General features: G+C 36.0%; 1 protein-coding gene across 1 annotated transcript in view; it reads left to right on the top strand.

Annotated features, from left to right (window-relative positions):
- Positions 1-26,348, top strand: part of UQCC1 (ubiquinol-cytochrome c reductase complex assembly factor 1) — a 117,421-nt gene that overhangs the window by 6,222 nt on the left and 84,851 nt on the right. The window contains exons 2-4 of the mRNA XM_069077548.1: positions 16,304-16,402; positions 24,162-24,257; positions 25,304-25,411. Coding sequence (XP_068933649.1) covers positions 16,304-16,402; positions 24,162-24,257; positions 25,304-25,411 — 303 coding nt within the window. The remainder of the gene's footprint in view (positions 1-16,303; positions 16,403-24,161; positions 24,258-25,303; positions 25,412-26,348) is intronic.

The raw sequence follows: 26,348 nt of genomic DNA, 5'->3' as shown, positions 1-26,348 counted from the left end.
CTTCTTAGGTGTATTTAGGAAGAATAGACAGACACATTGAAAATGCCATGTAACTCTAGCCTTGCAACTAATTGCAACCACTGCATGCTAATTGTCAGGGTGAGGTTTCACTGGTTGTGTTGTAGGTGCTTTTACCTATTGAGGAAAACAGCACATTGTAGAAAACTTATTCTTTTTTTTCCTTTGCTTTTTGGAGGGGGGAAGGTAGGGCAATAGGGGTGAAGTGACTTGCCCAAGGTCACACAGTTAGTTTTGTGTTGAGTGTCTGAGTCGAATTTGAACTCAGGTTGTCCTGACTCCAGGGCCAGTGCTCTATTCACTGTGCCATCTAGCCTACCCCAAAAACTATTCTTTACTTTTAGGAAACAGTAACCATATTCAAATGATTTAAATCAGGCCTGAATAAATTTGCTGTATATCTAGGAGCTAGTCTAGCCATTAAACCTAAGGGCTAAACAGATTTCATAGAATCAGAACTCTGGAAGTGACCTTAAAGCCTAGAATGTCAAGGCTGGGATGACCTATGAAACAGAGCAGGTCACACATGAACCCGCATTAGAACCAGGGCTCATACTTCCCAGTCCAGGCCTCTTTCCACTGCAACATTCTGCTTTATTCAATATACTACCAAGTGGTCCAACATATTTTATCCATAGTTTTTTATAGTGTTGAGAATGGGTGTGTTCAGAGGAAGGTGGGGAACCAATGCAGTGGAGTGTGAGTAGAAGATCTGTATTCAAATGCTGAATCTTTTACTTTGTGACCTTGAAACAGTCACTTTACTAGACTTCAGTTTCCTTATCTATAAAATGAGATCATTTGATCAGATCCAAAGGTTCTTGCTAGTACTAAATCCCATGATTGTACTGCTGTAGGTGTAGTTTGTGGGGTTAGAGAGGAGAAGAAACTGGGTTATTTTACTTTTGTAATTGTAATCCCAACACCTAGCATGATGTCTGGCACATAGTAGGCAATAATAAATTATTGCCTTAACATACTTAATGATATATTAGTAATAAATACTTGCATTTATTAATAAATAATATTTAATAAATACTTGTTCATTGGTAGTTTGGAGCAAGAATGATCCAGATATAGGTTTGCTTGTAATGGACTTTGGCATATGAAAAATGAGCTTGTCCTCCTGTAGGATCCTGGTGGTCTCAGTGAACAAAAGGGGATCAGGCAGTGAAGAAAGAGGCAGAGCAAAGCAGTCCCACTTGGGCCTTCCTACAGAGAACTTCATTCTCTTGCTCCTTGGAGGAGGTGGAGCCAATAACTTACCCAGAGTTTCTAATAAGAGTCTTTAATATATGTAGATATACACATATATTTAAATAATCAATGCTTTTTGTTGTTATATCACATTCATTTTTGAACATATCCCTTTCTCTGCTATAGCAAAACATTTTTTGTAACAAATATTTTAAGAGAAAAAAGATGGTTTAGTAAAGCCAAGTTAACCAATACATTGACCATGTCTGATAGTATTTTTAGTATTGTATACTCATAGTCATCTCTGTGGTGAAGGGGGTAGGTATACTTTCTAAACTCTTCTCCATGGTGAAGTTTGACTATTATAATTAATTTTTTTCTAGTATGAGTCTTAATGGGTGAAGTTTAATATTTAAATTGTTATTTGAGATACTGGGTAAATAAATGAGCTTTTGGGGTACCTTGGTAACCTGCCATCTAAAATTTGTTGAACTTTGACTTAAAGTGTACTAGTGTGATTAGATGATATGCTGAAGAGCAATTTAGTTAGTTCCTTTACAATATTTCTACTTCCAAAACTGAGTCACAAAGCTATTTTTTTCCTTTACATAATTAAAGAAATTTATTTTCAGTCCACAAATATTTATTTTATTTCTCTTACCCAGCATTGGAAAAGAAAGAAAAATAAAACCTGTGTAGCATATTCATAGTCAAAACAAATTAAACATTGGTCATGTCCAAAAATGTTATGTCTTCTTCTGTATCTTAAGTTTTATCTTTTTGTCTGGAGGTGGGTAGCATGCTTGATTACTGCTTCATCACTGGTCCTCTAGAATTGAGGTTGGTCTTTAATCACTTTTTAAGTCAAAGGTATTCATCTTGACAGTGCTGTTACTATTATAAATTTTTGTTTATGCTTCAGTTCATATAACTCTTCCCAGGTTTCTCTGAAACTGTCCCTTTGGTAATTTCTTACTGCATATTATTCTGTTATATTCATATACCACAATTTGTTCAGCCATTCCTCAATTGATCCCCTTAGTTTCCAATCCCACTATTAAAAGAGTCGCTGTAAATATTTTTGTACATATGTGTCTCTTTCTTTGATCTCTTTGGGGCATAGACCTAGTAGTAGTAGAACCAGTGGGTCAAAAGGTATGCACAGTTCAGTGACACAAACTTAGTTTAAAGAGAACAAAATAACAGAATGATGAATTTACCTTTATTTGAGAGGCAGAAAGCACCAAACTGCATAAACAAGTTAGACCATTCTAGAAAACAGGGGAAGTTCTATTCTCATAGTGTCTATGAGGACAATTTTCCTATCCTCCTTTAATTTTATATATTCTGTCTTCAGTGATTACTGCTAGGTCTCTCAACCACTTGGTAGCAGCAGAAAATATGCTTCTTTATATCTGAATGCACATCACCGGGACAGGACCTAGAGATGCTTTAAATTTTTGCTCAGAGACAGATCGCCCACTAACAGCAAAGCCATTACTCCATCATCCATAACTACTCACCTGGCATGTCTACCCAGGGGTATATAGATCATACTCTGAAAAAATAGCCAGTTTCTGTACTTGGGCTGGAGCACAGACATATAAGTTAGTCAAAGAACTCCAAACACATGTGTAAATCTGAGTTATTGGGTGAGGGTGGAGAGGAAAAGAACAGTGAATGGAGTAACTGGAGCCAAGTGGGATGGGTCTGCGAAGCTTTTATGAAGGAAATGAATTTTTAGCAGACCTGTGAAGGATGGTAGAGAATGTTTTTTAATAAGAAGGATGAGTGGCTCAGGAGTGGAGAAAGACAGCTAGGAGACTGGCTTTGTCTGGATTACTTAACACCAGGAAGTGTGTGGTTAGATAGAGAGGTTAGGCAGGAGGGACTCAGTGGAAATCTTAAAGAGAGGCAGTTTGGTTTAGTAGAAAGAATATTGAGTTGGTAGTCTAAGTTCTACCAGTATCACAGTCTGACCATAAGCAGTTGATTCCCTTCAGGACCTTAGTTTCTTCATTTGTAGACTGAAGAGGTTGTACAATCTTTAGGACTCTTTCAAGTTTTGAAAATATGATTTATAATCAAGCATCTTAATGTGATTAAAGAAACATTTTGGATTGACTGTAGGTTTCTGAGAAAAGACACATGTTCAAAAGCAATACTAAGAGAGGCCCATGTAGTATAGTGGAAAGAACAGTGCATCTGGAGTCTTAAAAGAAAGTTTTGTGTCTTGGCCCTGCTACTGATTAGCTTTGTGACACAATTTCTTAACATCTTTTAGCCTCAGTTTTTTCATCTGTAAAATGGGAATAATGATACTTTATGTCAGACCTGAACAACTTGGCAGTAGGTAGGGGCCAAAATTAAAATAGGCTAAACTTCTTTGGGCTGCAGATAGGGTTTTAGCAGCTCACTTTCCAGGTAAAGACATAATTAATGATTAAACTATCCTTTTTTTTTCTTTTGCTTTTTGGAGGGGGGAAGGCAGGACAGTTGGGGTTCAGTGACTTTCCCAAGGTCACACGGCTAGTGTTAAGTGTCTGAGTTCAGATTTGAACTCAGGTCCTCCTGACTCTAGGGCCGGTGCTCTATTCACAGCAACACCTAGCCACCCCTATAATTAAACTATCTTGCAAATAAACCATATTTTAAAAAAGGGAAATTTCAATTAATATAAATTAAATACACTTATTACTTAAGATTTTTATTTATCGTGAAATCACATTAACATTAAAAAAATTATTTTGCTAAGTGGTACAAATTTTAATATGTTTTTCAGGTTTTCTTTCTGTTCACATTTAGTAATGACCAAAAAACACAACTAAAAGATATGACTTGCTCCTCTCAGACTACTCACTGACTGATGATAGTTGGTTGCCATGTGACAGCGGAGTGTACAGTGGCAACCCACCTGCCAAATTACATGATGGGCACCATAGTGACTAGTGGAAGGCAGGTGAAGCAGGGGATAGACAAAAGTCTCTCTACATCTTTACTTTCTTTTGTGTCCTCTACATTTTTCACATGCTGCCCAAAGTCCTTTGGGTGGCCCACAAGCAGCCCTCAGGCCATATGTTGTGCAGGCCTGCTTTATGTTATTATGGTTAAATGGATCAATATATGAAAAGCATTTTTAAGTTTTAAAGTGTGCCATATAAATATAAGCTGTTCTTAACCAAGGAACATGATTCTTGCAACTATATTTTGCAGATCAAAAGGGGAAGAAGATCATCTTTTTTTAATTTAGGCACAGTTGAATGTCAGGACTAGAATCGAAGCTGTAAGAGGGAACAGATAACTAGACCTGTAATCAGGAAGACCTGAGTTAAAATCTGACTTCAGACTCATACTAGTTCTGTGACCTTGAGCAACTTACTTAACTTGTCTCTACTTCTGTTTTCTCAACTACAAAATGGGGTAATAATAGCATTTTATGTGAGAATAAAATGACACATAGTAGGCACTTAATTCCTTCCTTTCTCTCTCCCTTCCTTTTTATTGTCCCTCTTTTCTTCCATTCTGTTCCTTCTTCCATCCTTCCTGTTCCTCCTTCTATCCCTCCCTCCCTTCATTCCTATGTGAATGGAGAAGGAAGGCTGAGATTAAAATGATGATTTGCTAATTAGAATTGATTTAAAATATTGGTATAGAGCCCAAATTATGTTGACACATTTCTGTTGATATTGAAAAAATAAATGATGAGATTCTTCAGAAAATTTTCCAAAAGTTCACATTGTTCCTTCTTGCCATTTCCTCCCATTTCTTTTTTTGGGGTTGAAACTTAAGATGTTTTGTCTTATCCCATATTTGAATTTTTAGGAAAGTAACATCTGACACCGAATAATTCTGGTTAATCTTTTTGAATTAAAATAGAAAACCTAAGAAACCTCCAAATCAAAATCCTTTTTTAAAAAAATTACAAGCCTCAGCTGAAGTAGAACATTCTTAAACTTGAATTTGCCTTGTCTGAATGGAAACTTCTAAGGTTCTAGAAGTTTTATTCTGTTCTCTTTTCCACAAAAAGACAAATCATTTCTTTTTTTTTTTTTTTAAAGCAATTGGGGTTAAGTAACTTGTTCAAGGTTACACGGCCAGTTATTATTTCTGGGTGTGGTGCTGAGTATCTGAGCCCAGATTTGATCCAGGTCATCCCGACACTGGAGCTGGTACTCTTACTACTCGCTGAGCCACCTGGCCGCCCCTAAGCAATTGGGGTTAAGTAACTTGCTCAAGGTTACACGGCCAGGTGTTTCTGGGTGGGTGCTAAGTGTCTGAGCCCGGGACTCGATCTCCAGGTCTTCTCAACACTGGAGCTGGTGTTCCCACTTGCTGCGCTACCTGGCCGCCCCGAGACAAATCATTTCAATAATAATAGCTACAATAACTTAACATTTTAAAATCACTATTCAGAATCTTTTATATATGCTATCTCATTTGTTATTCAAAACAACCCTGTAAAATTGATAGTGGTAAGTATTACTCCTGTTATATGGATGAAGGAACTATGAGGTTATAAAATAATTGAATTAGATCTGGAAAAGATCTTTAAGACTGTCAAGTCTCCTTATTTTTCAGATGAGGAAACTGAGACAGAGAGGTTAAGTGACTTGCCCAGATAGTGTCTCAGTCAAAGTTTTAACTCAGGTCCTAGGTCAACAACATTCTATCTGCCATGCTACTTAGCTGTCTCTAGGTAACATGTGATGTATCACACAAGTAATGGAATTTGGATTCACATACAGATCTTCCAACTCCTTCCTACTCCTACTTCTGTTGCATCATTTCTTATATTATATTGGTGGTGGTTGTTTTGACCTTGCCTCTGATTTCATTGGTTTGGGGACTCTTCAGTGTGAAAATTCACTTTCAAATGTAGACCAAAAGGTCTTTACTATCTTTGAGAATTTTCTGGGGCATTGAGAAGTTGTGACTTATCCATGTTTGTAAAGCAAATGTGTGCCAGAGGTAGTCCTTGATTCTCTCATTCTTCCTGACTCCAAGGTTGGCCCTTTATCGATTACAGTATAGTGGACAAATCCTTTTTTTTAAGGGTATTTGTTCTGTGAAGTTTGGATTCAGTCAAAGGACCCCACTTGAGGACTGCAGGTTCCTCACACCTGCACTATACCATGTTGTTTCTTGAAAGTTAAACAATAATAATCACTTGGATTTTACCCATTGCAATATATGGTATATAGCCTAGGAATATACTGCTCCTTGACAATCCTCCTCCTTGAGCCCAGACTCTGTACTGTATTTCATGATGCAGAGATTTCAAACTCTTTTCTCCTTTCGCTCTTACAGCAATAAACTGAATCTTTTAGGACACCAAAAAGATAGAGAACATCTGATGTGGGCTTCTGTATTTCTCCTTCATTTTTCAAAATTTCTTAGCATAACTATGTACTCTTCTAGTAATAGAATAAGAGGTATCCCTATTCTTCACTTAAGCTAATCTCTCCATCTTTGTCTCTTGCCTCTTCTAGGACTTCTAGTAATCATGTTTCCTTTAATACAAGTTAACTTCCTCTTTGTTTCTGAACATTCTCATGTTTTCTCTTCTTTCCAGTTTAACTTCTATCACATTCATTCCTTAAACTTGTTGAAACAATTTTGTCACACCTGATACCTCTTCTTCCTCACTACCTGTTCTTCAGCCCTCTGCATGTTGGCTTCTGTGCCCTATCACCATACTGAAGCTGTTCTTTCAAAGGTCATCAGTAATCTCCTAATTCCAAAGTCCATTGATCTTTTTTTAGTTTTTATCCTTGTTGACCACTATGAATTTTTGAGACTGTTGATACGGAGAATTCGTGTGGAATTGTATATAGAGTACCTGACTTGGAGTTGGAAAGACCAAGGTTAAAATCCCAATACATTTAATGATTGTCTGAGCCCTTAGCAAGTCACTTAACCTCTCTAGGCCTCAGCTTTCTGATCTGTAAAACTGGGGTGATAATAAATCACTTATTTTGTAGGATTATAATAAGTAAGAATAGGTAAAGTTATTTGCAAACTTTAAAGTACTATATAACTGTTAGCTATTAATTCAATTCACTTTTGTTTTCGGTTTTGAATTCTCATCTTCCTATCTCCCTGTCCCCCACCCCATCCATTGAGAAGGCAAGAAAAACAAAAGCCATTACAAATAATTATGCTGTGGAAACAATTTTTTATATTAGCCCTGCCCAAGAAAAGAAAGAAAGAAGAAAAGAAATAAAACAAAATATGCTTCAGTTTTTACATAGCTTGTTTCATCATGAGTTCTTGGTTGTAGTTGATTATTGTGTTAATCAGAGTTGTCAGATCTTTCAAAGTTTTAAAAAATCTTTCAGATCTTTACAATATTGTTCTTATTGCATGAATTACCCCACTGGTTCTACTCACTTCACTCTTCATCAGTTCATACAAGTCTTTTTTTCCTTTGTCATTTCTTTCAGCACAATAGCATTCCATACTATTCATATATTATAATTTGTTCTGCCATTCCCCAATTGATGAGCATTGCAGGGACACAAGTGTCCCTAATCCACAGCATAATACCTGGCACAAGGGAGCACTTAATAAATGTTTGTTGACTTAATTTTCTAACTCTTCCTGCTGAATTTTGCTGGTTATATACACAGAAACACTGATGATTTATGTGGATTTATTTTATCTTTCAACTTTGCTGAAGTTATTCTTGCTTTATGTTAATATTCCAGAAATTAATTGAGCAAACTCTATGAACTCTGTGGGTACATCTACTAAAGAATATTCATGGAAAATACCTTGTTGAAGGTGAAAGCCTTTAAGACTGTGTTTGCCCTACTGAACCCAGTAGTTTTTATCATTTGTAAATGATAAGCACAGAATGTTCTTCTAGTCCTTATACCTGTCAGTAAATTGTGTGACTCTGAGTGTGTAGTCTTTTATAGAAAAGTCTCTGAAGACTTCCCTGTATTCTTATGTTTCTATCAAAGATGTCCTTTATACATATATAGATCATGCCTATAAGGATTTTATAGAAAAAAGTCTGAATATATAAAATTTTCTGGTTAAGATGGTAGATTTTACATAACCCTCAAAAAACAATAATACAAACACCAAAAAGAAAGGTATATGACTAAAAATAGATCAAAATAAAATATAAAATGAAGTTCCGTGTCAGAACCATTAAAAAATTTTGGAGCAACTGAAACATCTAAAATACCTAAAGTGACAGAGATGAAAAAAAAAAGACAACACAAGATTCTGAGAGATAGTCTCATATGGGTTAAAGAAGTTAAGCAAAAATAGCACTTGTAAGACATAAGAACAAATAAAAGAATTTTTAGAAAGTTAAATGATTTGTAGAGGAATTAAAGTTAAAACTAAAATATAATTTTAAAGATTGGAAGAAAATATGAAAAATAAAATTACCAAAATGGAGACTATAATAGGAAACCACTCCAAATCATTGAAAGCAACCACTGGCAAATTTTCTATAGCAAAAACCAAATTAAAGAAAAAATAGAACAAATGGAAAAAGTTCAGAAAATGTTTTAATTATTGAATGAAAATGTAGATTTAAATATCATAGCATTATATCTTAGAGACTTGGAATTCTAACATCTAATTTAGAAGAGGAAAAAAAAATCTGAAAGCCATATTCCAGGAAGTCATTCTCTTAAAAAACTTAAAAAAAAATTTTTTTTAGAGGCAATTGAGGTTAAGTGAACTGAGGTCAGATTTGAACTTGGATCCTTCTGACTCCAGGGCTGGCACTCTATCCATTGCACCACTTAACTGCCCCTTCAAGGGAGTTTTCAAGAAAGCTTTACAAAATTAACAAAAGAACCTGTACAACTATAAAGAATCCAAAGGACCTTTACAAATTCGCAAGATTCAACTTTGCTTTTATGTATTATTTAATACTACAGTAACTAGGGTAAAAAAATATAGCAAGTGAAAAGAAGATAGAAATAACATACTAAGATACTTCAGTTGTGATTACAGTATACTTTTTGAGGAAAACAAGGATAATTGGGCAAATTAGAATTTTATTGGTACAAAATTAAGCAAGGTCCATGAATTTAGAATTATGCCTATAGATATAATATGCAAGAGATGGCCACTGCTTGAGAAGCATTTATGTCTTAAAGAGTCTGCAGAGATAGTCATACTTTTCTTTTTCTTTTTAAATTCAGTTTTATTTTGTTTTGAATTCTCTTTCCCCTTCTCTCCTCCCCTACCTATTGAGAAGGCAAGAAAAACAAAATCCATTGCAAATAAGTATAATTGTGCAAAACCAAGTCCCACATTAGCCACATAAAAAAAAAAAGGAGGAAATATACTTCAGTTTGTATTCTTGAGTCCTTCAGCATGTTTTATCATGAGTTCTTTGAAGTTGTGGGTTAGTTATTGTGTTGATCAGTTACCAAGTCTTTCAGAATTCATTATCTTTATATTATTGTTATTGTATACATTCTCCTGGTTCTGCTTACTTTACTTTGAATTAGTTTATACAGGTCTTCCCAGGTTTTTCTGAAACTATCCTCTTCATCATTCTTTTTTTGTTTCTTTGTTTGTTTGCTTTTTGGAGGGCAATTGGGTTTAAGTGACTTGCCCAAGGTCACATGGCTGGTTTTTGTGTTAAGTGTCTGAGACTGGATTTGAACTCAGGTCCTCCTGACTCCAGGGCTGGTGCTCTATTCACTGTGCCATCTAGCCGCCACCTCTCTTCATCATTCTTTTTTTTTTTTTTAAAGCAATTGGGGTTAAGTAACTTGCTCAAGGTTACACGGCCAGTTATTTCTGGGTGTGGTGCTGAGTATCTGAGCCCGGATTTGATCCAGGTCATCCCGACACTGGAGCCGGTGCTCTTACTCGCTGAGCCACCTGGCCGCCGCTCTTCATCATTCTTACAGCACTCATCACATTAACATACCATAACTTGTTTAGCCATTCTATTCATAGGCACACCCTCAAGTTTCCAATTCTTTGCTACCACCAGAAGACCTTTTATAAGTGTTTTTGTATATTGGATCTTTTTCTTCTTTCTTTGATCTCTTTAGTGTTTAGACCTAGTAATGAATTTTGCCTGGTAAAAGTTTAATAGCTTTTTGGGCATAGTTCCAAATTGTGTTTCTAAATAGTTGGACTAGTTCACATCTCCAACAGAACATTACTGTATAGTACTGTACCATTTTCCCATAACTCCTCCATCAGTTGTTATTTTTCTTCATCTTAGCCAATCTTAGTTTGAGGTGGTGGTACCTCAGAATTGTTTAAATTTACATGAAGTAATTTGCGTAATTATTAGTGAATTAGAGCACTTTTTCATATCACTATTGACAACTTTGATTTCTTACTCTGAAAACTTCCTATTTTATATCCTTGACCATTTATCATTTGGAGAATGGAAAGCCATTCTTTAAATTCAAGGAAGTATTTCAACAAGAACTACACTTCCAAGTTAAAAGTAATTAGTACTAAATATTTTAAGTACTTCATGCTTGTCAAATCATAAAACCAGTTATTAACTAAATTGTGAGCATCTTCAGAGTTTTGTATTGACAAGTCTTTCATAGTTGATCATCAGTACAACACTGCTGTTACTGTGCACAATGATCCCCTGGTTCTTCTCACTTTACTTTGCATCAGTTCATATAGGTCTTACTATGGTTTTTTCTGAAACCTCCCCCCCCCCCGCCCTTGTCATTTCCCATAGCACAGTAGTATTCTATCACAATCATATGCCACAACTTATTCTGCCATTTCCCAAGTGATGAGCATCCCCTCAAAATTTCCAATTCTTTTCCACCATGAAAAGAACTTCTAGAAATATTTTTGTATATATAGGACCTTTTCCTTTTTTCTTTGATGTCTTTGGGGCACAGACTTCGTAGTGGTATTGCTGGGTCAAAGAGTATGCATGGTGTTATAGTTCTTTGGGCTTACTTCTAAATTGTTCTCCAGAATGGTTCGACCAGTTCACTATTCTACCAGCAGTTCATTAGTGTACCTATTTTTCCCTCATCCCCTCCAGCATTTGTCGTTTCTCAGAGTCAAATCTCAGAATTGTTTTAATTTGCCTTTCTCTGATCAGTAGTAATTTAGAGTAATTTTTATATGACTATATATAGCTTTGGTTTCTTCTTCTGAAAACTGGCAGTTTATATACTTTGACCATTTATCAGTTGGGAAATGGTTCTAATTTTTAAAAATTTGACTCAGTTCTGTACTCAGTACATATTAGAGAAATGAGGCCTTTATTAGAGAAACTTGCTATAAAATTTTGTGATATTACTTCATTGTCTAAATGGTACCTTTTAGCAAAATGTAGTTTCCATGATTATCCCTTTTAATTAGGTCTAGTTTTGCTTTTGCTTAGTCTGATTTCATGATTGCTTTCTCAGACTTTTTTTTTTAAGTTCTGCTGAAGCATATTAGATTCTGCTCCAGTCCTTTGTTTTAACTCTCTGTGTGTCTTTTTATTTCAAATGTATCTCTTGTAAACAACATATTGTTGGATTCTGGTTTCTAATTCATTCTGCTCTCCACTTCTGTTCTATGGGTGAGCTTATTCCATTTATAATCATAGTTATGATTATTGTGTATTTCCCTCCATCTCATTTTCTTCTGTTCTTCTTTCTCTCTTTTTATCGTATCCTTCCTCAAAAGTTTATTTTCCTCTTAACCACTACTTCTATCCCCTTTGCCCCCCTTCTTTTTAGCCCTTCCATTCTTATTTCTCAACTGAGTAAGTTACATTCATGTACACACCTGAATGTGTATATAATTCTTCTCTCTTTGAAATAATTCATATGAGATTAAGGTTCAAGCATGAATTTTCTAATTTTTGATAAAACTTCCATTTGAAGCCAGAAACCTAAACAGCTAATTAATTACCTAAGCTAGAAGAATTTTGCTGTTTGCGTTAATAACCATTACAATAAAAACAAGAAAATTTTTATTCTCTTCTATTAAATATTCAAAAAAGAATGATAGAAAAAATGACACTTTACAATGATAAATGTTAATGATTTGAATTCTCTGAAAAAAGGAATAAGGGTTATATACTGGATTAAAAAGCAGAATTATTATTTACAGAAGCACATTTTATCTAGAAAGATTTAAATAAATTAAAAATTAAAGTATAGCCTAAACAGCCACATCATGAGAAACTAGAATAGGAAAGGGAAGAAGGGAATAAGCATTTATGTAGTTGAACTAACTACATGCAAGCCACAGTGTGCCAAGCACTTTGAAAATATTATCTCATTTGATTCTCACAACAACCCCGTGAGATAGGTCCTGTTATTTTCTCCATTTTATAGTTGAGGCAGACAGTTTAAGTGACTTACCCAGGATCACATAGCCAGTAAGTATTTGTGGTGGGACTTGAACTCAGATCTTCCTGACTCCATCACCTACTACTGATGATATTGGACAAAGTTAAATTCAAGCCTGAAAACATTATAAGAAAGGATAACAAACAACATATTACACTAAAACTTTTTATTCAGGATGGAGCATATCAGTTTAAAATATGTTGTTGTTCAGTTGTTTCAGTTGTGTCTGACTCTTCTTGACTCCATTTGGGGTTTTCTTGTCAGAGGTACTGGAATGAGTTACCATGACCTAGCTCATTTTGCAGATGAGGAGAATGAGGCAAACAGGGTTAAGTAACTTACCCAGGAACACACAGCTACTGTCTGAGACTGGATTTGAACTCAGGTCTTTCTGATTCCAGGCCAGCCACTTTCTCCACTCTGCCACCTATTTGCCCCAATTTAAAAAATATATGCCCTTAATAATTTGTATAGCAAAATCTTTTCTGTAAGGAAAAAAATAGCTACAAAAATTAATAGTGGGAAATTTTGCTCTACCTCATCAGAATATTTTAAATAACAGAGAAAGAGAAATAAGAAATAACAGATTAATTAGGCAATAAACAACCTAACTCTGATAGATAAATGGAGAGAACTTAATGGGAAAAGCAAAATATTAATTTTTGGGAACATAGCTAAAGTTCTTACAATAAGACTTATTAAAAATTGATTATGTTGAATCACAAGTTTTATATATATAACCATATGTATAAAAGATAAAATATATGATATTATACACACATATATAAGGCATAAGTAAATATATAAGAAGGTTTAACAGCAACAAATAATTATTAAGTATATATTATGTGCCAGTCACTTTGTTAAGTGCTGCGGATACACAATTTGCAATAAATTGCAATAAAATTAATGTAAGTAATTACCCAATGAATAAAAAGTTGAGATCAACATGGAAAAATGGTTTGTTAACTCATAAATGAAAAAGAATGTTAAAAAAGCACAGATTACATCAAAGATAATGACAGATACTTCATATTAAAATTATAAGATTATAGGATGAGGAACTCCATTCTCAATGAGAGAAGACAAACATTCTTTCAAGGACAGATTGCACATGACAACACTAATAACTGTTAGAGGACCGAATTGGAAGTTAAAACACTATTCCTGTGCATAAATTAAGAGACCAGGATCTGTTTATTTCTGTAGACTAATCAAGTTAAAGTCATTTCTCTTAAATTTTTAGGAGAAGCTTAATGGAAGTTAAAATACTATTCCTGTGCATAAATTAAGAGACCAGGATCTGTTTATTTCTGTAGACTAATCAAGTTAAAGTCATTTCTCTTAAATTTTTAGGAGAAGCTTAATATTTTTTTATTAGCATGGAAATAGAAAAAAAAACTCCAATAATTGTGATATTTTATTTGGTACCTGTTGTAGTTATGTTGAAGCAGTTGAACACTTACTTGCATTATAATTTTTATTCTTCATTGATTGATTTTTTTAATTTGTTTTTTCACCCATGAAATAAAAAAAAAAAACAGACCTTTGATTTTTCCTTTTTTTTTTTTTTTTGAGAAGGGGAAAGAATCTTTAGGACTCCAGGAGAACATTAAAAATTGCCATAATATCCTGCTTTGCAATTTTCTTTTTTTTTTTCTTTTTTATACTGCCTAGCATTTTTAAGCTTTTTAGAATTTTGTTTTTCCCTAGTTACAGATAAAAACAATTTTTAACATTCTTTTTTAAAACTTTGAATTCCAAATTCTCTCCCTCCCTCCCCATGGAGAAGGCAAGCAATTCAATTATAGATTATACAAGTATAGTCATATAAAACATATCCCTAATAGTCATGTGGTGAAAGAAAGCATAGACAAAAAAAATCTCAAGAAAAATGAATTTTAAAAAAGCACATTTCAATCTGTGAATTATTCAGAGATCATTAGTTCTTTGGGGATGGATAGCATTTTTCATTACAAGTCCTTCAGAGTTGTCTTGGATGGTTGTATTGCTGGGAATAACTAAATCATTTGCAGCTAATCATCTTACAGTATTGCTGTTACTTCATACATAGCACATTTCACTTTGCATCAGCCAATGCAAGTCTTTTCAGGTTTCTCTGAGAGCATCCTGCTCATCATTTCTCATAGTATAGCAGCATTCCATCATAATCACATACCACAACTTGTTCAGCCATTCCCCATTTCCCCAATTGAAGGCTTTCCTTCAATTTCTAATTCCAATTTTCTTTTTTCTGGAACATGAAGATTATTGTATTAATCAACCCAAGTTTGGTGGACTCTTTTGGGTTTGTCAGTTGAGGTTTTGTTTATATGGCCTATCCATGAGTGCAGTAGACCAAATTCTGTTTTGTCATACATAGGAATCATTAAACTTTAGTTAGTATTTTATAAAACATGTGGTATAGGGACTTAAAGTGAATAAATACTAACTGAAATGATCTATGGCTTACATTCCTTTTTTAAAAAATTTACATGGCACTTTATAATTTATAAAGAGCTTTCCTCACAACAATCCTATTGAGGTTTTTAGTAGAAGTTTTAACCTCTGAATTTTACAGATAAGAAAAACCCAGACTTGATTTAGACAGATTGAGCATCTTGTTCATGGTGACACAGCTGATAAATGACACTGATGAGACACTTGCACCCCCTTGCATGTTCTGATTCTACTACATAACCCTGTCTCTCATATGTGGAAGCTAATAACAATTTTGAAAGTAAAAGTTACTATTTTTTCATTGTGAATGGTGACATTGCCTTAGAAGGCAAACCACATTTTCTGTGAATCAGACTTTGTATATGTGGCTTATGTTCTTTATATTAATGCAGATATCATTGAATTACTATTTCCATTCCAAAATCTTCATGTGTAAAATGCAAACAGTAACCTATTGCCTAATTTTTTTTCTGTTATCATAGTTCAGTTGTAAATCACAGATTTGTCATCAATTTAAATAATGAAAAAACAGACATATGGTTTGATAATTGATATCTCTCACTCGCTTTTTGGTAATAGTACTGCCTGTGACCTTTTGCATTCTTTCTCTTTTGTCTGTGTTTTACTGTGTGAATCAGGACTGGGGGTTCTGTTACTGGCTCTGCTCCTATCTCCTGGTATAATCTTGGGGAAATTATATCACTGTGGGTATCCTCATTTGTAAAATAAGGGATTTGGTGCTCTTTCACCCCCACCCCCGTCATCCACTTTTTATTCTGTGTAAATTTTTTCTTATTCTTATTGGGCTCTGAAAAACTCAGTAACTCAATAACAGTATCTGTAGCTTTGTTTCATTTGTGACTAGTAGCAGTTTAAATTAAGTAAATTACCTTTGAAGTACTTCTGATAATTAACTTTGAGATAAATGGGCAGTATTGGAATGTCCTTTTTCCCTGTCTTGTTTATCATACTATTTACACTGGCTGCGTCACAGGGGTGTTATGAGGATCATGTGAAATAATGTTTGTTTCTCAAGTGCTTTGTAACTGCTCTTTACAAATGTGAGTTATTATTGTTAGTTGTTTGGGTCTTTTATCTCTTTTTCCACTGCTTCCTTTATTGATGAACTTCCTTTGGTTACTGCCAGTTGTTCCAAGGATAGATAGTAAGCTTCTTGGCCCCAATTTGAAATGATCCCTTTGCTAGCAGATATTTGTTTGCCTTAGCCTGATGGAATTTTCAAACTTGGTTCATTTGTTTGTTTTGCTGCTATATTATATAGAATCTTAGAAGACTCTTTTTTCTTCTAGAAGGGCCAACCTGGTGTAACTCAGTGGGCATGCAGCCAATTGACACCCTTATTTCTTTCCCAAAGACGGTGGCTCCAGACATCCGCTGGCATTTTCCAGGTAAGATTTGTTGTTCTTCTGTTGGTATGAAAACCTTACTGTTTGTGTCCAAATGTCATGTATTTATAGATTAGCCAGCTAAATCCTGTGATGGGAATACCTCATGGGGCCATTTTTAGACTTCTCTGATGCCAGCCAGCCCAGGACTCTTTCCTATACTGTGGTGTCTTGGGTGGTGCTGCTAATAAATACCCCAGCCCTGGACCTTCCATCACCTAGCTCGGGAGACCAGGCTACAGTCTGATGACTTTTATTATTAGGAATTCCTTCCAGATATTCAGTTGAGAATCTACTTTTCTGCTTCATCTCACTGCTGCAGCTGCTTAGAGCTAAGATTTTAAAAGAGCAAGGAAATCTAAAAGTGCTCATTCTGTGTGAGAATCAGCTAAAATAAAACTTTGTATAGTACAGCATTCAGAGATGGCAAGGTCTCCTCTGTGGAGGGTAAAACAGTCTTTTCTTCCATGCGCCTTGGGTATTTTACAAGGAAGTTCTGGCATATTTGTAACTCACTGTCTTGCTAGAATCATAATCATAAGGCCACAGAGGCCATTTAATCCAATCTCCTCTTTTTTGGACTATTTTTCTTTTCTTCCCTCCTCTCCCCTCCCCTCCTCTTTCCTTTCTTCTTTTCTCCTCTTCTTTCTTATAGATAAGGAAACTGAAGCCTAAGGAGGTTAAGTGATTTGCCCAACTTTTCAGAGGTAGTGTCAGGTGGGATTTGAACCCAGGCCCTTGGGCTCTAGAACCAGTGTGCTTTCTCTTGTTTCACACTGCCCTAGTTCTCACTTGTGTGGAGTGCACTTGGACAGCAACACTGAGTGGTTGTCAAAGCTTAGGCAAGTCAGTTAGCCTATGTACCTCACTTTATTCATCTGTAAAGTGCCAGTAATCCTTGCATTACTTACCTCACAGCGTTCTGGTGAGGAAAGCACTTTGCAAACCTGAAAGTGAGTTATGATGATGAAGGGGTTCTTATCTTTCCAAAGTTCTGATCTTAAGTCAGTTTGAAACTGGCAAGTAGAAGCATGTGTTTAAGTGGTGGTTAGTTTCCTGGCCTCTAGCTTCCAAAGCCCTTTTTGTAGTTGGACTGTAAATTGGGATCTTCTCCCTCTTTGTTAATTGAAATTGGCAGTTGAGGAGGTGGCAGTGCTGTGTAACAGACATCTAGTCTTAGAGGTAGGAAGGCCTAGATTCAGGTCCTGCCTCTAACACCTTGGTTCTGTGACCCTGGGCAAATCACTTTTTCTTTCATAGCCATTGACAACTCTCTTAAGATTTTTAAGTTCCAGAGTACATCTTGATCTACACTGGTAGAGGAAGTTAACTCAGTAGGAGAGTTACATAAACCAATCAAGTCCAGTTTAAAAAAAAATCAGGATTATGCGTATTCACTGAAAATTACAGCATTTACACAAAGTGTTACACAAGATGCACACTAAAGGTGACATCTCAAACTGATGAGGACATTGAGGCTTTATTGCCCATGATCATAAGGACAGAGTAAGTTTTGGAGCTGGGACTCGTTTTTTCTGACCTCCAGGTCCATAGCTCTCACCACCATATCATACTGCCTCTATAAGCAAACAAACAAAAAACAGAGTATATGTGTATATAAACAACAGTGAGACCTTATTGGAAGCAGAGTGGGAGGCAGTAACTAGAATGAATTCGGGTTCTGCTGCTTGCCCTCCTCTTTGCTACTCTTGCAGTTGTTTAATAACAGATATTTTTCTTTTCCCTTGCTCCTCTACCCATCCAAATGTTATCTTTCCTTCAAAGCCTGCTTCATCTATTTCCTCGTGACTCATGCACTACGCTTTCCTTTTTCCAAATTTCTGTTGAACTGTCACAGTCTCATGTTGGAAGGGGGCTGAGAAGCCATCTATACCAAGCTGTTTCCTAGCAAGAATCCATTCTATTACATGCCTGACAAGTGGTCATGAGGAAAAATGAGATGCTCTTTATAAATAAGTATGATCTATAAAGTGCTTTTCAAACATTAAAGCAATATATAAATATCATCTATGATTAGATGATGATGATGCAGCAGCGGCAGCAGTTTTTATGTGAAGAACTCTAATGAGGAAGGGAGCACACTCCCTCTGTCAGATAGCCCACTCCATTTTAGGAGAACTATTAATCGTAAGGATTTTCCCCCTACATTAAGCCTAAATTTGCCTTACAACTTCCCCCAACTGGTCCTAGTTCAGTTACTCAACAAGTATTTATTAAGGGCTCATAACTCTGTGCCAGGCAGGCAGGCACTGCGTCAGGTGCTGGTGATTCAGAGACAACAGTAAAACAGTACTTGATCTCAAGAAGCTTAAATTCTATTATGGAGGACATTTTGTGTACATATAAAGAGAATCTACAAGGTAGTTTTGGGAGGGAGGACCCTAGCAGGTAGGGAGATCAGAAGCTGACACTTGAGCCAGATTGTGAAGGTAATAAGAAATTCCAGGAAGGAAGAGTTAAGGAGAGAGTACATTGTAGGCATGAGAGATGATCGTTTAAAAAGCATGGGAGTTCCATATATGAAGAATAGTCAGAAGGAAAGTTTGGCTGAACCAGAGAATGTAGTTAAGTCAGCAAGTATTAGTAAGTGCCTACTATGTTTCATAGACCATTTTGCTAAGTGCTGTGATGGAAGGAGTAATTGAGACAGAAAAGGTAGATAGTGACCAGATTGTGGTGGGCTTTATCAGCCATATAGAGGAATTTATATTTTTTCCTAGAAGCAATAGCAAACCACTGGAGTTTGAGTAGCAGAGTGATGTGAAGAGAGTTCTACATAAAGAAAATCACTTTTATAGCGGTGTGGAGGATGAATTGGAGAAGGGAAGAGAGATGAGGTGGGAAGACCAATTAGGAGGTTATTGAAGTAGTCTAGGTAAGAGGTGATTGAGAACCTACACTAAACTGGTGACCTAAGATGCTATAGAGAGAAATGACAAGATTTGGCAACTGATTGTTGTTATGAATGTGAGTGAAAGTGTGGAATTGAGGATGGTACTGGCATTGTGTACCATGGTAACTGAGGTGGTGGTGCCCTAGATAGAAGTAGGAGAAGTTGAAAGATAGTGATGGGTTTTGGGAGAAAGTTCTCTTTGAGACATGTTGTTTGAGATTTTCTGGGACATGTAGTTTGTTTTGGGGGGGGGTCCTCCAGTTTGAAATGTCCAATAGTCTACCAGTAATAGAGGACTGGTACTTAGAACAGAGACTGGATGTGTGGATCTATAAGTCTATAAGAGCTGACAGTTAAACCATGGGAATTGATGAGGTCACCAAGTTAGAGTGTATATAGAGGGAAGAAATGAGGTCTTAGGACAGAGCCTTTGCTTTACACCTACAGTCAAGGAATATAAAATGGCTGATGAGCTGGTAAAGGAGACTGGAATAAGTGATCAGAAAAGTAGAAGAACCAGGAGATAGTCCTGCCACAAAAACCCAGAGAACAGGGAGTGGTCAGTAGTATCATATGTAGCAGAGAGGTTAAGAAGGATACAGACTGAAAAAAAACCATTAAATTAGATAATTAAGAGATTTTTCATTACTTTGGAGAGAGGTTGAGTGATGAGATCAGGAGCCAAATTGCAAAGGAGTGACAAGTGAGAGAGAAGAATTTGGAGGCAACTATTGTTAACAGAGTTTTCTAGGACTTTAAGAAAAAGAGGAGAAACATGAGACAGTAACTTTAGGCTCTAATAGGGTCTAATTAAGGTTTTTTTTTTCTTTTTTTTTTTTTAAAGCAATCGGGGTTAAGTAACTTGCTCAAGGTTACACGGCCAGTTATTTCTGGGTGTGGTGCTGAGTATCTGAGCCCGGATTTGATCCAGGTCATCCCGACACTGGAGCCGGTGCTCTTACTCGCTGAGCCACCTGGCCGCCCCCTAATTAAGGTTTTTTAAAGATGGGAGAGACTTGGGAATGTTTGAAGGCAAAACAAGACTAATCTTCCTCATGACAGCCTTTCAGGTCCTTGAAGACAGCTATCACATTCCTCTGAGTCTTCTCCAGACAAAACATTGCCGTTTCTTCAGTTGATCTTCACATGTCATGTTCTTAGGCTATTCCGTTGGCCTTCCTCTGGATAGTCTCCAGGTTACTGATGTCCTTCCTCATATATATCTCCTACAACTGAACCTGCTGCTCTAGATCAGCACTTAAATTGTGGGTCATGCAGTACATACAAAATCGTTAAAAAATGGCCCTAAACATACTTGTGCCATTTTGCACCATGCATTTATGTGGAGTGGTGTTCTCAGCATTGACTATTATAAAATCAAAATATCAGTCAACTCTGAAAAACGTTGAAGATGCTGTTATGTCCTGCAGTATAAAGTATTCTACCAAGAGTTAGTTCTTTATGTAAAAATAAACAAGCACATCCATCTCATTAGTATGGAAATTTGCTTTAGTCTTTAATAAGTGGCAAAATTATATGTATGCTATTGTTTTAAAATAAATTTCTTTATGATTTGTTATCAGTAAATGTTTGATTTGTATACCTATTTTTTATACCTATAAACCTAGGGCCACCCAAAAATTTCTCATGTAAAAAGGGGTCACCAGTGGAAAAAGTTTAAGGAGCCCTGCTTTACATGTGGTCTGATAAGGGCAAAGTATACCTCTCTTATTTTAGCCTGAGTGGGTGTCTCCTCATGTCTCCCCCATATTGTATTTTTAAGGTTGATATTTGAACTCAAATGTATGACTTTACTTTCATTCCTGTTTCTTTTTTTAAATTTTGTTTTTGACATTCTTTTCTTTTTTTTTTAAGCAGTTGGGATTAAGTAACTTGCTCAAGGTTACACTGCCAGTTTTTTTGTGTGGATGTTAAGTATCTGAGGCTGGAACCGATCCCAGGTCCTCCCGACTCCAGGGCCAGCGCTCATACTCACTGTGCCACCTAGCTGCCCCTTAACATTCTTTTCTTTTTAAATTTTGAGTTTCAAATTCTCTCCTTCCTTCCCACCCCTCCTCATCCACTGAGAAAAGCAAGTGAAATGATTTAAATTATACATGTGAAATTATGCAAAATATATTTCCACATTAGCTATATTGCAAAAATAAATTTTTTAAGTGAGAAAATTATACTTGTACTTATTTATATTATATATAATTATAATATATATAATTATAATTTGTACTTAGTTCATCAGCTCTTTCTCTGGAGGAGGATAACATTTTTTTTTTCTTCATAAGACCTTTGGAACTGTCTTGGATCATTGTATTGATCAGAGTAACCAAATCTTTGAAAGTTAATCATCATTATAACAGTGCTGTTACTGTGAACAATGATCTCCCAGCTCTTCTCACTTAATTTTGCATCGCTTCGTTTAGGTCTTTCCATGTTTTTTTCCTGAAACTAGCCCCCTTGTCATTTTCCACACCACAACAGTATTCCATCATATCATATACCCAAACTTGTTCAGCCATTCCCCAAGTGATGCACAGCCCCTTAACATTTCCAGTTCTTTGCCACTGCAGAAAGAGCTGCTGTAAATATTTTTTAGGTACAGACCCAGCAGTGGTATTGCTGGGTCAAAGGAAATACGCAGTTTTAGAGTGGAGTTCTGAATTCTCCAGAATGCGTGAACTAGTTCCCAGCTCTACCGTCAGTTCTTCAGTGTTCCTAGTTTTCCTCAGCTGTTCCAGTATCTATCATTTCTAATAGGTATGAAGTAGTGGAGTTGTTTTAGTTCGTCTTTCTCTAATCAGTAGTAACTTAGAGTATTTTTTCATATGATTGTAGATAGCTTTGATTTCTTCTTCTGAAAACTGCCTGTTTATATCCCTGTTAAATTTTTTATTCTATTCAAACCAACATTGTAGCCAGTCAGTGGTTCATGAGATGTTACAAATTCAGCAAAAATTTATTAAGTAATAACTATGTATTAGGTACCTGGGATACAGATATGAAAAACGACATGGATCCTGAACTCAAAGAGCTTATTGTCTACTATATTATATTTTACTTGTTTGAGTTTCATCTTCATCTGAATAGCTCTTTGAGGACATAGACTGTCTCTTACACTTTCTTAGTATTGCTCAGAGGCCCTAACATAGTGCTGTGTACACAGTACATGCTCAGCAAATACTTGTTGATTGATAATCTCTTTTGTGATATGATTTAGTCATAGATTTATTCTTATATTTGGATTTTAGGTGAATATGTGAAGAGAAACACTGTCCTTTTTAAGCTTGACTCCAATTAATCAACTCCTGACTATCCTGTTTTCCTCCTAAATGTCGAGACACCTTCAAGAACTATACCTGTCCTGTTTTACTTTGCCTCTATGTCTCTTTTCTTTCAGTTGTCTTCTGTGTTAGCTACATGACATTTCTGTGAATGTGCTCAGTAGTTCCAACTTTGGGTGTATCAAAGACATTTAAAGATGAATGCTTTCCTTTAAGGGTTGAGATAGAAACATTGGGTGGTGGTGGGAGGTTAGCAAGAAAAATAAATAAATGTACATATATGTACGTAAAAACTAAGTGTTGTCCATTTTATACTTACCATCTTCTATACTTAACATGGTGTTAGAGAAATGTCAGTTCACAAATAATGATAGGATGGGGTAGGGTGGTACAACCACAGCAGGAATCTGTTGGTTACTACTAAAGATGGTTGGGGAGAGAGGCCATTTAACCTGATGGAAGAGAGCACAGCCAAAACCCAGGCTAGGTAGAACCTCTATTAGTTGTGGTCTTTGAACCTGTTTGAATGCTTTGTGTCCTAACTGGACCATTAAATTGATGTATGTGATGTAATGTGAGGTGTTCTGTGTTTAGTCTGCCCTTTACAAAGCCTGTTTGATACTCATGAATTAAAGCATAGATGTTCTTGGGACATACCAGAAGAATCCTGACTAATCTTTTAATAACCATGTTTAGAAGAATAGTAATAGATGAGCTCCACAAACGAAAATTCCTTTCCCCCCCTTGTTAGGATTAAAGAGAGAAGCAGTATTTTCATTCTAAATGTTCTGTTTCTCTTGGATTGTGAACTATTCAGATCCCAAGGGAGGGAATTATGACTTGAATTTTTTTCCAATGTTAAGACTAGTACTTTTCAAACTGTCTATTTCTGATCATTACCTGCATTAAATTCCAGAACCCTGGGCTTGATCCTTCTGGTTTTCCTGCCCCTACTGGCAATTGTCTCTATGTGTATGATTCTCATAAATATAAATCCAACCCAAACCTCACCTATAATCTTGTATCATCAGTTGAACATCAGATATTTCCAAATGGATATCTCAGAAACATCATAAACTCAACATACCCAAACTATTCTTGGTTGCTTCTCACACATGTCATTTCATTTCCATCTCTGTGTCTTTGTATAAGCTGCCTCCCATACCTAGAAGGCATTTCCTCCCAAAACATGTCCCTTAGAATCCCTAGATTCCTTCTTTAGCTCAGGAATCACTTCCTACATTTGACCTTTTGTGATACCCCTGGCCTCTTCTTATCTTCCAAATTACCTTATATTATTTGCTTTTTAAGTATTTGTATTCTTGAAGAGAATGAAAGTATCTTGAGACCAGTTTTTGGCTTTGTATTTCCTAGAACAGTGTCTAGCACATGATAGGTCCTAATAAATCCTCTTTTGTTAATTTATTGGTGGTGAGTAGATAGTAGCTTCCATGCCCTGACCAATGTAGGAATGACCCTGTGTTTGTAGAAGCCATTTAACATTAGGAGTGAAGACTTAGAGTTGTTCCTTTCTTTGATCATTTTCTTCTAGTGGTCTCAGAAGAGCCTTTCCCAAGTAGATGGTGGATCAGAACAGAGTACTGGAATAGGCCCATGGCCAAACAGGACATACCACACTACAGTCCAGGTGAGTAGTCACATATATGTTTGTTGTTGTTCCCTGCTTTGAAGTCCAAAATACTGATGTAGTCTTGTACTTTTGGAAAAGTTCTTTAATGTCAAAGTATGATAAATAGAGGAATGTGCTCTTTATTTTTGACTGGGCATACCACTTGTCTTTTAGAGAATTCGCATTCATTTGTAGTGACTGCAGATTTTTGTCAAAAAACTTTACCATTTTGCCAAATACAGTTTTATCACTTTTTGAAATTTTAATTACTGTAGGTGTATAGGTTCTTTTCGTAAATTATATGATGGTGACAGAGGCAGCTAGGTGGCACAGTGGATGGAGACTGGGCCTGGAGTCAGGAATACTTAAGGCCAAATCTAGCTTCAGACACTTACTAGCTATTTAATTTTGGGCAAGTCAGTTAACCTCTGCCTGCCTCAGTTTCCTGAACTTAAAATGGGGATAATAATAGCACCTACTTCCCAAGGTTGTTGTGAAGATCAAATGAAATAATATTTGTAAAGTATTTAGCATAATATGTGGCACATGGCTTGTTCCTTTCCTTATTCCCTTTCTCTTCTCACTTTGATTGAATAGTTTTTAATAAATTTTATGATTGCTTTAAAAATTATTTCTTTGTCTTTTTTTTTTGCCTTTTGGAGGGCAATTGGGGTTAAGCAACTGTCTATTTTTCTTTATGCCATTAAACAGATTATTCTTGCTTCCAGAATTGTTCATTGGAACTGGTGTTACGATTCTAAGTTTGGAGAACTCTCTTCTATAGAGCTTTCCAATCCTGTGCCAAAGAACCTTGTTTGTTGTTGTTCTGGGGAGTGGGGGGGGGGGGGGTAGATATAGCAGATGGATATACAGTGTTTGGAGGACATTCATCAAATAATTGCATGTTTCAGACAGGTGCACTAGGTGCTGGATGCTAAAGAAATGAGATTTTAAAACCTTGGAAAGTCAAAAAAACTCCCAGCAGAATTTGTTTGGAGGGACAAAAGCTTTCTTTTCTTTTCCATTGCACCTTAATGTTTTTTCCCTTTTCTTTGCTCAAACAGCTTCTAAATTCTAAGGACTCCTCAAAACCCATTGAAGAGAAGGTTGGTGCCCTCACAAAGATAATAGAAGCCATGGGATTCACAGGACCATTGAAATACAGTAGATGGGTAAAGTCCTTCAAGATTTGCTTTTTATCTTGTTCTTTGGCTTTTTGCTCCATCATAGTTTTATCTTTATTGCTTTCTAGGTAGTGCTTCTCTAATCAGTCTTTCATAATTTTTCTGTTTCCCTGCTATTCTTCACCATTCAAGTAAGCTAGGTCTTAACCATGTGGGTGATTGAGAACATAGGATGGAAACATTTCATCAGGAGTCTCACTTGGAAAGGTCTTTCTGGTACTTCTCAAATTCCTGCTGTGGGACCTGGCCATTTGGGTAAATCCTTGGGCACTGGATAGAGCAGTTGTTTGGTCTTAATACATTTTGCCTGTGCTTTTGTAGAAACACAGCCAGATTGAGGATAGCACCATCACCATGCATTTGTGGCATGCTTGATACTTTCTAGATGATTTTGCACAAGTTTTTGATAGAACACTTTTCACTTTTCATAGTTACTTAGAAGGAGATGAAATAGAACCCAGCTTATGGCAGGGATAAGGAAACCTCTTGGATATATGCTTGTTGAATTGAATATGGATTAGAGATGAGAGGAGAAAATAACTTACAAATCTAACCAATGCGTATTTGTGGCAAGGGCTTCATTTTTATTTTTTCAATGTGAAGGATGGGAAGATAGGAGAGTTAGGGACAGGTTTACAAGAAGAAGAAAAGGGTCATTGAATCATCTTTCTCAAAAAACTTAGAAGAGAGCAGAAAGAAAGGAAGAAAGAAGTACACTTAAGCTTTGAAAAGCTGCAAGTTGAATTTATTATGTACTTACAGATTAAAACAAGCTTACATAATATAATAGAGACCTGTAGTTTCATGTGAAATTCCCTTTTTCTGATCTACTAGGTATGTGGAAATGCCTTTTGGGGAAGATTTATGGATTTTTTTGTGGGGGTTTTTGGAGAAGGCAGGGCAATTGAGGTTAAGTGGCTTGCCC

Source organism: Petaurus breviceps, unplaced genomic scaffold (assembly GCF_028583685.1).
Source record: "Petaurus breviceps papuanus isolate PSGF00001 unplaced genomic scaffold, PetGlider_PUasm1.0 90994, whole genome shotgun sequence".
Taxonomy (NCBI): Eukaryota; Metazoa; Chordata; class Mammalia; order Diprotodontia; family Petauridae; genus Petaurus; species Petaurus breviceps.
The sequence above is the reverse complement of the archived record's forward strand: the minus strand, read 5'-3'. Positions and strand labels throughout refer to the sequence as shown.